This window comes from Alosa alosa, chromosome 6 (genome assembly GCF_017589495.1).
Source record: "Alosa alosa isolate M-15738 ecotype Scorff River chromosome 6, AALO_Geno_1.1, whole genome shotgun sequence".
Classification (NCBI taxonomy): Eukaryota; Metazoa; Chordata; class Actinopteri; order Clupeiformes; family Clupeidae; genus Alosa; species Alosa alosa.
This window is the reverse complement of record NC_063194.1, coordinates 9,545,585-9,559,076: the sequence shown is the minus strand read 5'-3', so window position 1 is coordinate 9,559,076 and position 13,492 is coordinate 9,545,585. Positions and strand designations below refer to the sequence as shown.

Here is a 13,492-nt window from a genome sequence, read left to right as displayed (position 1 = left end):
TGTTTGTGTTTGTGTATGTATACGTATGGAAAAGGTTTTTGTCTACCTGTTTTTTTGTATGTGTGTGTGTGTGTGTGTGTGTGTGTAAGAGAGAGACACATAGAGTCAGAAAGAAAGAGAGAGCATCTATATTGCACCTGTGTTTGTCAGCAGTATTTGCATGTTATTGATGACATGTTGTCCATACCCAACTCAACAACATTGCCTGAGCTGCCTTGCGCAGCAAAGGCCATTTATTTGGACACTTCCTAAAAAAACTGAACAATCCATGTGGTACTAAAATGATATTTTGCAACAAGATAAATATGATCTGCTAAATACACAAAGTGAAACATATTGACCGCGAGGTATACATCTGGGATGTGTAACACTAAGGCCTGCACACTTGTTTGGGGTAATGCAGTCTGTTAGTATGGTATACTTTACACTGAGAATGCTATTTTTGTTGTCCAAATGTATTTTCTTACTCAACATCATGTCTCCTCGACCTGTTCCAGAATCTGCAGTGTTCACACAATGAATCTGATAATTCATGCTGGGCTGCCAGGAGCCTTAAACTTAAAGGCATTTGAAACTGGATAGCGCTTAGCATTATGACCTTAGCATCGAGCATACCACTCTAGTCATAATCTAATGAATCTTATCCATCTGCACCATGATGTTCCACAGACGTGGCCATCACCACACTTCAGTGTGTCAGACACTTGTACTGGGACCTGTAGACGGTGGGCATTCTCACACCTCCTCTCACTGCCCATCACTGCCACTGACATTCACTCCTGTAGCTTGTTACTGAGGGAAGGGGCTTGTGGAACAGTTTCCATGGGTGGCAGTTGATGTGGAGGGTTCAAATGTGGCTTGTAGGGGCCACATCATAAAAGGCCTTAAAAGGAATGCTTTTTAGATTTCTATGTCAGTTGAAGCTTGGTATACCCCTTCTTTATCACCTTCACCTTAGCCACTCTGGCCCTGGATAAGGAACCAAATGCCAGTGTATCTTTTATTCTAGATGTTTTGTTTTTCTTCTGTATTATAAGCACAACGATACAGTAGCATCAACATTGAAATTGTTGTTAGTAACCTCCTTTTCAAGGACTCGATAGAGCTTGTTTAAAGCATAATTGTTTTTTACATGGTTGATGTGGTTACTGTGGTTCCTTAAAATGTTTTTGATGTTTTATACATATAGTTTAATTTGTTAGTTGACATGTTTTATTCATATGACGTGCTAAAATAAAAAAAAAGTTAATATTTCTGTTATCTTGTCTGAACAACTTTACCTACAGTACATTTAGAGAGCTACAGTATATGTGAAGAGTTCAGATGCAAAACCCTCTAAATCTGTCTGACCACTTTTCTTTTAAATGAACATTTAAAATCAGGCTCCTATAGGTTTTTGCCTATAAATTGATATTTCAGACCAGGAAGAGAGTGGTATTTAGTGGGTTTTGAAGTTAAATTATTTTACTAACGTATACTATGTGTGGAGAGCATCCACTCACCATCTTTATCGAATTTTTGACGTAGGTGGCATTTAGAGGCTTTTGCACCTGAACCCTTCATGTTTACTCACAAACACACACACGCACATGTATATCTGTATACAGATACAGTATGTATGAGGTTTCTTTGGCAACATAACACAAACACGTGATTTAATAAATGAACAGTTATCTACAGTTGGAACGGTGCGGTGAAGATAAAACAATGTGCCAAATCAGAAGAGTCAAGAACATCAGGTTTTTCCAGCCTTTTCAGTGCTTGATGTGTTTTGAGCCTTTACTATTTGCATTACAATCCTACTCTCAGATTAAAACAACATGTACACAGACAAGATGACCTACGAGACTGACTGACAATGAGCAGTTAATCAGTGAACAACTTGCTCCTGACATTGTCAATAACTGCACAGTGGCCTAACTTTGTAATTGTAATTTCCACTCAAAAATGATAGCTTGATACAGTTATCTCTGTAATTTAATGTGGATGACCTAGATGTAGCCCATTTACATGCACAGTTAAGCCATTGGGTGTGGAAAATGCATCATGAATTTACAACTGCATTTTAATGGGGGTAATCCCTACACAGATGGTATGCTGATACTGACATGTCAAATAACAAGTACTACTGGGTCTGAGACATAATCAATTTACCTCAGTCAGTGCATAACAAGATTAAATAACAATTTGGCTGTCAAATTTCAGTGAGGGTATTTTACAATGTTTATGAAAATTGTTGTAAAGGGAGGATAGCCTCCTCTGAGAAACACCAGCGGAGATCATATGAGGCAAACAGCTGCTGAACCTGTTCTTTTGTCACCAAAACATTGCACTCCAGGTTTGGAGTCAGCAGAGAAAATAGTCCACTGGTGCTCTCCTTGTTCAACTACAGTGACCGGTTTCTGACAGTGATACTGTGAACTGTATAGATCCATTACTTTTATTCATACTCTTCTGAGCCTATGAGCTGGAACGCCTCATGCCATAACATTTCTACTGCAGGCAATATATAACATACCTAACAAAATTCCCATTATTTTCTTGACTGACTAATATACAGTATATGGTTGTTTTAATGAATGTAGTCTTTTATGTGCTGTGGTCCAAGAATGGGGCTATTATTTGCACAGGGTAGAGGGCCAATGAACGTGCCAATAGTGAGCAAAGTTCAGCGCAGTGAAGTACTTTATTTGTTCTTTCCTTTCTGAGCGCTGCTACAGCCTGCAGCCTGTATGAGCTGTCTGTGAAAATGTCTTCATAATAGCATGAATAAACGCCCAAAACTCTAAAGATATCATGTTAATTCTAGCTAGAATTGCACTACAATTAGCTTATTTACCTTCAACCCACTGGCAAATAATAGAACGCAAAAGCGTGGGCGGAGTTTAGGTTTCCCCTCTTACTGACCAATGAGTTGGAGGGGCGGAGATTGTCGCATAACAGGCCGAGCTGTCTCTTGTGGGTTGATTGAAATTTACAGCTAGAAGCGAGGATACCCTTCATTGCTGCAAGTCGCGTGACTAAAGCTGAAGCAATGGCCTCTCCCAAGAAAGTTTGCATTGTTGGATCTGGAAACTGGTAAGGCTTAACAAAAGTGCTGCTAGTGTGTCCACTGGCCTCGCTGTTGACACCCGTGAACAGCGCGTTCGTTCACGCTCTGTGCTCAGATTTCAGTTTAGACGTGTATGAATGATGACATCCGTATCAAGCTCTCTGTAAATTGGCTGATGCCTTATTATTAATAGCCTTTTGTAAGTATAATGATTCAAGGCATTTCTTCCAAAATTTGCTGTTTTGTCACTGTGCACCCCTCAGTGCATGCGCGTGTCACTCAACAGGTGCGCATCTGTTGGGAGATTTTTTTTGTCTTGAAACCATGTGTCCCCTTGTTCAGTCTCTTAGTCTTAGGGATTTTAATATTAATTTAATATTATGCAACAACTGTTTGACTATGTTAGTGAGATCTGTGCTGAGCTTTTCTGAAATCCTTAATGCCTACCAGAAGGCATTGACTTCGTATACCTTGGTGGACCTGGTTTGCTTTCAAGTGAATGCTTTTGTCCAGAAATGGCATACTCAACAATGTTAATGTCTATAAAGCCATATAAACTATACAAACTACAATGTTAAGTCATGTGAATTTGAGATGTATGGCAAGCCGATTAAGCATTTATTCTGATATCTTGATATCAGGCATAATTGTCATGTACATGTAAGCCATTTTTGTCAACTAGTTAACTAGTGAGCCATGTTTGTGTGAACTAGTTAACTAGTGAGGGCCAAAATAGGCACACTAGTTAACTAGTGGGAGCCAAAAGGCTCACTAGTTAACTAGTGAACACAGTTTAGCTTCACTAGTTAACTAGTGAGAGCCAGAAATGTCTACTAGTTAACTAGTAAAGGCCAAAATGCATACCAGTCAGCTAGTTGAAGGCTTTTGGGTCTCACTAGTTAACTAGTGACAGCCAAAAATGTGCACATGAGATTTGTACTTTACAAGTACAAGTAAAAGTACAACAGTACAACAGTCAGATGTCTACTTAAGAAAAAGTACTGAAGTACTTGTTTTTAAAAGTACTTGAGTATCAAGAGTACAAGAGTAGCCTACATTTTCTAAATATTGCATTACTACTGCCACAGTGCTTACATTTACAGAAACGACCTACATGGAGTTATGAAATGTTAACCTTGGAGAATGTGAAATTGAAAGTAAAATCAAGTAATTTTCATCTTTTTACCATTAGTCAGGGGGCCAAAACTGATATTAAAACTTTGTCGGACACTTTTTGGTACAAGCATACAACCTATCCAGTATTAATATTTAACCCCTCAACATGTGTTCTAGCCAGGTTGTCAGCTTAGAAAATGCTTTTTTGTCCATTTTAATAGGCCTACTATATTCTTAAAAGTGGTAAAAGCTCATTTTTTCTCCAAGTGCTTTAATTTTCTTCCATGTTACCTACTGTAATTTTGGGCAAATATAATCCCACTTATGTGCAAGCATGATCATTAGGGTGGTTGTCAAGCTGATTTTTTTTGTGTGTGTGTTTGACTTAAAGCAATTTCAGGCCAATTTGTTGGTTTCCTGCTCAACACGACATGCCAACAATAAATGTTGAATATCTCCTCAACCACAAGGACCATATACATAGAAATGGTATCAAATGAAAGCCAACACTCATGGGATGTCTGCTGAAGTGTCAGAATGAACATGTATTGTACAGTGTAAGAGACAACTGAACTAGAACATAAAAAAACAATCTTCGCGTGGATGAAAGGAAAGTGGAAGTCAGTGCAGTACCAGGCAGTGTCGATGTCGAAAAGTAGAATATTTTGTAGTGGGCCATGTGGATGTGCCTGTGCAGCTTGGTGCAAGAATACTCAGGTACTCACATCATTATTATTGAGCTTTGCCACATTATATGCAACTATATTGTTTCAGATTATTTGGCATGATATTGTTTTTCCTGTTTTGTAGATTAGATTTATATTATGCCCTTGGATGCATGCATGCATGTTTTGTATTGGGAAGGTATTCATTATCAAAACAGTAAACTCTTCTTTTGTGTCCCTGACCAGGACTCAGACTGAGCACATGGACATGGTCCCTGGGTGCCTTCTGTTGGCTGCCTACCTGAGAGTCACTGCTTGGATGGGGAAAAACATACCTTTGCCATATGACGATTAGTTATTACATTACATTACATTTGGTGACACATTTTTAACCAAAGCGACTAACAACATGGTTAACAGTTTAAGCTATTTAAAGCAATTCTCTCAACAATTATAGGACAATTAAAGAAAAGCACTAGTACAATAAGAATAAGTGTATCAGTGAGTGCTGTTTTTTAAACAATCGAGAATCAGTTCTAGTCAGGCAAGTGCTAGGATCAGCAAGACCAGTTACTAACTAGTTACTAACCCCTAACCCTAAAGAAGTGAGAGAGCAGTTATGTTAGGATGGAATTGATAACTATAGTGATATGTTAATTAAATATAATTTGTGTTACAACCTGGTACATTAATGAAGTCAAATAGCACCATAGACCACCATCTACAGTTCTACATTTCCGCCTTGACATTAAAGAATTATAACTTCTGCAGCATTGCACTGTCTCTCCCTACAAGCTTTAAACTTGGCTTGACTCATTCCCATAGATAGGGGTACTGATTGATAGAGGTTTTGGGATACTATGTTATGTTTCCAAGCTGATATACACTTTGAAAACCAGTTCTCTTTAGGCGGAGATTGTTTTTTTCATGTTCTAGTTCTATTGTCTCTTACACTGTACAGCAAATGTCAGTGTAAGCCCATGAGTGTTAGCTTTCATTTGATACCTTTTTTTATGTATAGGGTCCTTGTAGTTGTGGAGATATTCAACATTTATTGTTGGCATGTCGTGTTGAGCAGGAAACCAAAAAATTGGCCTGAAATTGCTTGTACAAGTCACACAAAATACATTTCAGCTTGACAACCACCCTAATATCTTACCTATGGGTGTCTTCTACCTAAAAAAAATTGTGTGACAGCTTGTACCAAAACATGTCCGCAAAAGTCTTAACGGAAGTCCTTTTCAGAATTGGCCCCCTGACTACATGTTGCCGGGGATGGGCAGTATTTCTAATACATGTATTTAAAATACGTATTTCAAATACAAAATACTATTTTGTAATTGAAACACTTGAAGCTAAAACTATCATTAACTTGTTCAGAAAATTGAAATAGTCTGGCGAGGTGTGGCCACAGGTTGGCACATTCCCGGGATGGACCTGCTGCGTCTTCATCCATTGTTTCGTCCATGGTTTCATCTCTTATCTAAATCTAACCATGGAGTTGACTTTGGCGGAAAGCTGAAGGTGATTGCTGATAGGCTGTCCCAATCAGTGGCGCCTGCACAATCCAATCACGTTTGAGAGGGAAACAACAAATTGAGGGTTTCCGAGATTTTTTTTTTCTCTTTTTTTTAGAAGAAGAACGGGTACTCACGGTTATGGATAGAAATGTAGTGGAGTAAAGAGTACAATATTTGCCTCTCAAATGTACTTGAGTAAAGTCATGAGTACTCCCCAAAAATGATACTCGAGTAAAGTACAGATCCCTCAAAATTGTACTCAAGTACTGTACTCAAGTAAATGTACTCCGTTACTGTCCGGCTCTGCATTTCAGTGTCCACTAGTTAACTACTGAACATGCTGAGCATTACTAGTTAACTAAGTAAGATATGAAACATATGAACTAGTTAACTAGAGAGAATTTGGGCCTTACTAGTTAACTAGTGAGCATTTTGGCTGTCACTAGTTAACTAGTTCACACAGAAATGGCTCACTAGTGGACAGATGGCTTGCATGTACATGACAATTATGCCTGATATCAAGATATCTGAATAAATGCTCAATCGGCTTGCCATAGAGATGGTAGCCTACAATATCACATACTTTTTTGAAGTGGAATTAACTTGACAGAATAGGATAGTGTTATCAGAAGAACTTGTTTGTGTTTTGTTTTAGTCTGACTGAGTGTGGTGGTCAGTCACATGAATTTGCTAGGGGTCCGTCCGTCAGCATCTCCTGTCGGGTCGCTGACACTGTGCTCTTCACTTCCCCTTTTCTCACCAGGGGCTCTGCCATCGCCAAAATAGTGGGAGCAAATGCGGCACAGAACCCAAAGTTTGACAGTGTCGTCAACATGTGGGTTTTCGAGGAGATGGTCGATGGACGCAAGCTAACTGAGATTATTAACACCGACCACGAGAATGTGAAGTACCTCCCGGGGCGGAAGCTTCCAGACAATGTGGTGAGGGAGCATCAGCATTGCACCCATACAGCACTACAGCTCTGCCATCTGGTGCGAGACTGCATTGGTGTATAAACTCCTTTTACTCAGTCCCTTTGTGTGTTTGTTTGTGTGTTTGTGTGTGTGTGTGTGTGTGTGTGTGTGTGTGTGTGTGTGTCTGTTTATCAGTTGGCAGTGCCAGAGCTGGTGGATGCAGCCACTGGAGCCGATATCTTGGTGTTTGTGATTCCACATCAGTTCATTGGGAGAGCGTGCGACTCCATTAAGGGGAAGATCAAAAAGGATGCTCTTGGACTGTCACTCATAAAGGTGCTTATTTTCTCACATTCTTCCAGTTTTCTCTCTCCCTGTAAATTCAGACATTTCAGTTTCTATTTGTCAAACATTCACAGAGTCATAGCGTGTTTGTATCAATGCGCCTTTCCCACAGTAGCCAATTAGTGGTCTGTGTTTTAAAATTCCTCTTTGCTCTTAAAATGATGAAAAATCTAGTGATGTAATTGCATGGGACAAGGGTGAGTCAGGCTTGTCCTCAGTGTTCTCTGTGCATGCCCCTCTTTTGGATCAAGGTTCAGGGCAGACAGCTGTGACCTTTGACCCAGTTTAAAAAACAAGAAGAGGTTTTTTTTCCCCTCCCTTTGGTTGCCTAAGCCAGCTGTATACCCTGCAGTGTGCAGTGTGGCTGTTGGTGAAATAGTCAGTTTTGTGTCCTGCAGGGAGTGGATGAGGGCCCGGAGGGCCTGAAGCTGATCTCTGATGTGATCCAAGAGAAGCTTGGCATCACGGTCAATGTTCTCATGGGGGCCAACATTGCCAATGAAGTAGCAGATGAGAAATTCTGTGAGACAACAATCGGTAAGATTAGCACATTGCTGTGTGTGTCTGTGTGTCTGTGTCTGTGTCTCTCTCTCTCTCTGTGTGTGTGTGTGTGTGTGTGTGTGTGTGTAGGGTGGTGTGTGAATCTATCTCTTGTTTGGCTTTCCCAGGTTGTAAGAACAAGGCTGATGGTGTTTTACTGAAAGAGCTGTTGCAGACAAAGAACTTCCGCATCACAGTGGTGGAGGAGTCAGACGTGGTGGAGATCTGTGGAGCGCTCAAGGTAAACATCGCCAGCCCATCTGTCTGCTTTCATGTCTGCACTCAGTGACTATTCTGATGGGAGGCAAAGTACGGTTATAATTTATTTGTTCATGAGTCTGAGACTGGTGAATGGCAATTACTGTTCATAAATGTTGTAGGGTTTGGAAAAAGGATTAAGGATTGTCTGTGAACAGATTATACGTTTCAGTCTAAGAGAAATTATCTAATAAGGTTGGTTTAGCCTACTCTCATTGCTGGTCATATTAGGTTTGCATGGTTCTTGTTGAGGCTACTCTTGACTTAAGGAATGTTCTCAGTGTCTTGACATTTAGTTGAAGCAATTGAGACCAAGGCTACTGGTTTTCATCTTAATTCATAATAAATGGACACCATTTTTTTTTTTTAGAACATTGTTGCGGTGGGTGCGGGCTTTTGTGACGGACTGGGATTTGGCGACAACACCAAGGCAGCGGTCATCAGGCTGGGCCTGATGGAGATGATCGCCTTCGCACGCCTCTTCTGCACCGCAGGGCCCGTGTCCTCGGCAACCTTCCTGGAGAGCTGCGGCGTAGCCGACCTCATCACCACGTGTTATGGAGGACGCAACCGCAAAGTTTCTGAGGCCTTTGCCAAGACTGGCAAGGTAAGTCATGGGATGCTTGTCAGTTTTGGCTTGGTGTAAATTTCATTGCATTGAATATCCTCTGTGTGATAATGTGCCAAAAATTTGGCTTACAGGAGTGCTAATTCACTAATGTATGTCTCAAAGTCAGGTGCTCTTTTAGAAGAGTTGTTTCGACTTATTCATTTCTCCATGAATTTGACAGTTTGTTCAGAAGTGGTCTGAATTTTGGATGAGTGATTTTGTTTTATTTTAGACCCCGTCAGATCTCCATATATTGCCTCTCATGGTACACTCCTACCAAAGGCTGATGTTACATTGAACAATGTAAACTGCCCCACTGTTTATGTCTGAGGCCAGTTGGGACGGGCAGCTATGTGAAAATTACAGCCAGACCCTCCCTGAAGGTCCGAAAGTTATCTGTAGATTAGTAAATTACGCTTCTGAATTTTACATCTTAAGTCTGGATCCATTTCGAGATCATAACAATGGACTAGATAAGCAGTCTTTTGTTATTTATGATGTGTGGTGTCTTTGAGGCTCCACAGCAAAATAAGGAAAACTGACCACAGCCCAGATAGTTAAGGCCTGTGGAATCCTGTGGCCTCTTTGTTTTCCGGTAATCAATTTTGAAGAACTACAATTCTTGCAATGTAGAAAGTAGAGGTGTTTTTCTGTTATCTCCTACTCTGTCATCTGTTTGTCTTTGTTGTTCTAAAATCCCTGGTATGTTTTATTTGACATGATTAAAAAAAACATTGAGCACAAGAGGTTCTGTGGATAAGCACTGTTTCTGTAAGAACACTACTGATGGTGAAGTGATTGCATTATCTAATGAGACACTAGAATAATCCTTTAACAAAAGATGCTCACAAGTTATTGTAAGATATCATCTTGCAAGTTGTTGCATTCTCCTAATTAAAAATGTGTGTTTATGGCCCCATTGAATGATGCAGTAATGTCAGCTTATTCCAGCCTCTTCATTTCTTTGATTTGTGGGCTTGTTTAAACAGTTGTGGTGTGCCCCTCTGACCCATGTCCCTGTGTCCAGTCCCTAGAGGAGCTAGAGAAGGAAATGCTGAACGGACAGAAGCTTCAGGGTCCAGCCACCGCGGCAGAGGTCCATCACATCCTCAAACACAAAGACCTCCTGGACAAGTAAGGATCATTAAATATTACAATATCAACAGTACTGGAACACACACACACACTCTCAAAATATCAGAACGCGCACACACACATCAGACACACACACTAGCAGGGTTCTTGTGGACCCAGAGGAACAAGTCAATCACATTAAATACTGCCAGCTTGGCCAGCACTAAATGCAAGTGGGAGGTGGGGTGTTATCTGTCTGCACTTTTTAAATCACCGCCCTTGTCCTTTTTTGGCTTTTTGTCTAGGTTCCCTCTCTTCAGTGCTGTCTATGAGATATGCTACCAGGGCCGTCCAGTCACAGAATTCATTGACTGTCTACAAAACCACCCAGAACACATGTGAGCCTCCTCAGGAGGCCTGGGCTGCCCACACGCTCTGCCTCCCTCTCACCCTGTGTGTGTGTGTGTGTGTGTAGGCTGAAGCAGGCTCCATGTCTTTGATCATCTGACCATGGTGAAATTGAAGTGTAGTCTCTCAGAGCCTCAGCCATTTTTTCCATTTTCCTCACTCACACATACATTCTCCAGCAACATGTATAGTGAATTGTAGTTTGTCTTCAGATGGGTCCGTATATTCTGTATGACTGAACACGATGGGCACCAATTTGTGTAGAAAGTTGGAAGAGGTGTATGTGTTTTTATATATGGGTGAGAATGAGTGACTGAGTATTGTCGGGCCTCCAACCCTGAGCTGACGGTGAGTATTGAGTGCTTTCCCGTAAACACTGGGCAACTATGAGGGGGGCATCCATCTCCAGTGATTCAACTCAACTGTCTAACGCACAAGTTTCACTGGTAGTGCTGGAACCACTTTAAATCTCATGCTTGACCCAATCTCATGCTTGATCATCAGTATAAACACAAGCCAATGAATGAAAGATCAGTCAATGTATCACCACCATTGTGCCTTGAATCTTGAACATGAACATGTCCTGAGATGGTACTGTCTCATTTTTTAAAAATGTTATAATATGAATAAATTATACCAATAAATAAAAACAAATGTAAGAATTATATTTTTGTAATGCTGCTGCTGTCACGCTCGGGGATTGAACCCAGGCCTCTGGATTCAAGTACTGACTCTTTACCTAATGAGCAATCAGCAGTTGGGTTGACTCAAGTGCAGAGACTATGTAGACAATAACTCTTCTTCTTTATTCCAATATGAAGATTATATTCCAAAACACACAGGAGATCACAAAATCCAACAAAGGAGAGAAAATTCCAAACAGAGGCAACTTTGCAACGATACCTTAACAAAGTTCAGTTTTTTCCACAAAGTGGAGATTTAGTCCAAACAGTATTCCATACAGGGGCAATCCAAGAGAATAATCCAAGACACAGTTCGAAAGTCCAAAAGTACCAGAGTGCCGCAAACGGGGTTCAGTAGCAAGGCTAGGCAATGTAACAAAGCAATGTCAAACAAAGACTAAGCAAAGGGCATGGCAGGAGCAGAGCTTAAATACCACATGGTCAGGTCACATGACAGAGATAACAGGACACAGGTGAAATGAATAACATAGAATTAAGGCTAACAAAGCATGTGTTAAAACAAATGACCACCAGAGGCCGCCAAAAAGTCCCAAAACCATGACAGGACCCCCCTCTAGGAACGCCTCCTGGCGTTCCCAGGAAGGTCAGGATGAGCAAGATGAAAGTCTCTCCGGAGGTCTTTATCAAGAACATCCCTAGCAGGAACCCAGGAACGCTCCTCCGGGCCGTAGCCCTCCCAGTCTATAAGATACTGCAATCCACCACTTAACTCTGCGGGGAATCCACTATGCGCGGATAGTGAAAGCTGGACGACCATCGATGACACGGGGAGGAGGCGGTTCCTTAGGGGCAGGGGCAAGGGAGGGAAGTCAGCACAGGACGGAGCTGGGACACATGAAATGTGGGATGTATTCTAAGGGATCGGGGCAACTGGAGGCGATAGGACACTGGGTTGACCCTGCAGACCACCTTGTAAGGACCCACATAGCGCGGAGCCAACTTGCGAGACTCCACCCGCAGGGGAAGGTCTTTAGCAGCTAGCCAAACCCTTTGGGCCCGGGCCGGAAACTGGGAGCTGGTCTCCGGCCGGGTTGGCTTGGCGCTGGTTCCTTCTGGAGGTCCGCAGAAGAGCCTGCCGAACCCTTCTCCAGGTCCTTTTGCACCGCCTCACGAACTGCAAGGCTGATGGCACACTTACGTCCCTCTCCTCCTCTGGAAACAGCGGTGGCTGAAATCCAAACTGGCACTGGAAAGGGGACATGCCAGTGGATGAGGACTGGAGTGTGTTGTGGGCGTACTCTGCCCAAGGCAGCCGGGAACCCAGGACTTGGGGTTATCAGCCACCAGACTCCTCAGAGAAGCCTCCAATTCCTGGTTGACCCTCTCTGTTTGCCCGTTGGATTGGGGATGGAACCCAGAGGAGAGGCTGGCTGTGGCTCCTATGAGGTTGCAGAAGGCCCGCCACACCCGGGAGGAGAACTGGGGACCTCTATCAGACACGATGTCCTGGGGAAGACCAAAGACTCGAAAGACATGATCAAACACGAACTTAGCAGTCACAAAAGCAGAAGGTAACTTAATCAGTGGAATAAAGCGACAGGCTTTGGAAAACCTGTCTACCACTACTAAAATGACAGTATTACCTTCAGACGGGGGAAGGCCAGTGATGAAGTCCATTGAGAGATGAGACCAAGGACGACCAGGGACAGGAAGAGGATGGAGGAGCCCTTGAGGACGTTGGTGTTGGGTCTTGCTCCGGACACACACAGTACAGGCTGCTACAAAAGATTTGACATTCCTCTCCATGTCCGGCCACCAGAAATGTCTCTTCAGGAACTCAAGAGTCCTCTGAGAGCCAGGATGTGCTGCCAAGTGGGACGAATGCCCCCATTGGAAGACCCGCGACCTCAACCTCTGAGGAACAAAGAGACGATCTGGAGGGCCCGTACCAGGACCCGGATCCCGCTGGAGTGCCCGTCTGACCTCAGTCTCAATGCCCCACCGAACTGGACACATAATCCTGGAACTGGGGATAATGGGTGCCTTGTCTTCCACAGAACGTGAGGACCCAAAACGCCTTGAGAGGGCATCCGGCTTCTGGTTCTTAGTGCCTGGCCGATAAGAGATGGTGAAGTCAAATCGGGTGAAAAAAAAAGTGCCCATCGAGCCTGACGGGGATTCAGTCGCTTGGCCTGTTTTAAGTATTCCAAGTATTTGTGGTCAGTCCAAACTAAGAATGGGTGTTGGGCTCCCTCCAGCCAATGTCTCCATTCTTCTAACACTAGCTTGACTGCCAGCAATTCTCTGTCCCCAAGGTCATACCGGACCTCGGTAGGAGACAAGCGC

The 13,492-nt window shown here is 42.5% G+C and overlaps 1 protein-coding gene across 1 annotated transcript; it reads left to right on the top strand.

The window, feature by feature from the left end:
* The first annotated feature begins 2,940 nt into the window (after positions 1-2,940).
* Positions 2,941-11,167, top strand: gpd1a (glycerol-3-phosphate dehydrogenase 1a). The gene is made up of 8 exons (XM_048245187.1): positions 2,941-3,078; positions 7,117-7,294; positions 7,463-7,603; positions 8,011-8,149; positions 8,281-8,393; positions 8,781-9,017; positions 10,048-10,154; positions 10,400-11,167. Exons 1-8 carry the CDS (start codon positions 3,035-3,037, stop codon positions 10,494-10,496), a joined length of 1,056 nt encoding a protein of 351 aa, XP_048101144.1. The 5' UTR covers positions 2,941-3,034; the 3' UTR covers positions 10,497-11,167.
* Positions 11,168-13,492: the final 2,325 nt, after the last annotated feature.

What these genes read in the sequence shown, in the direction of transcription:
- gpd1a (XM_048245187.1), top strand. Translation starts at nt 3,035, where the DNA reads ATGGCCTCTCCCAAGAAAGTTTGCATTGTTGGATCTGGAAACTG. An exon ending in GGAAGCTTCCAGACAATGTG is followed by an intron (nt 7,295 to 7,462) that starts GTGAGGGAGCAT and finishes TCTGTTTATCAG; the next exon opens with TTGGCAGTGCCAGAGCTGGT. An exon ending in AGATCTGTGGAGCGCTCAAG is followed by an intron (nt 8,394 to 8,780) that starts GTAAACATCGCC and finishes TTTTTTTTTTAG; the next exon opens with AACATTGTTGCGGTGGGTGC.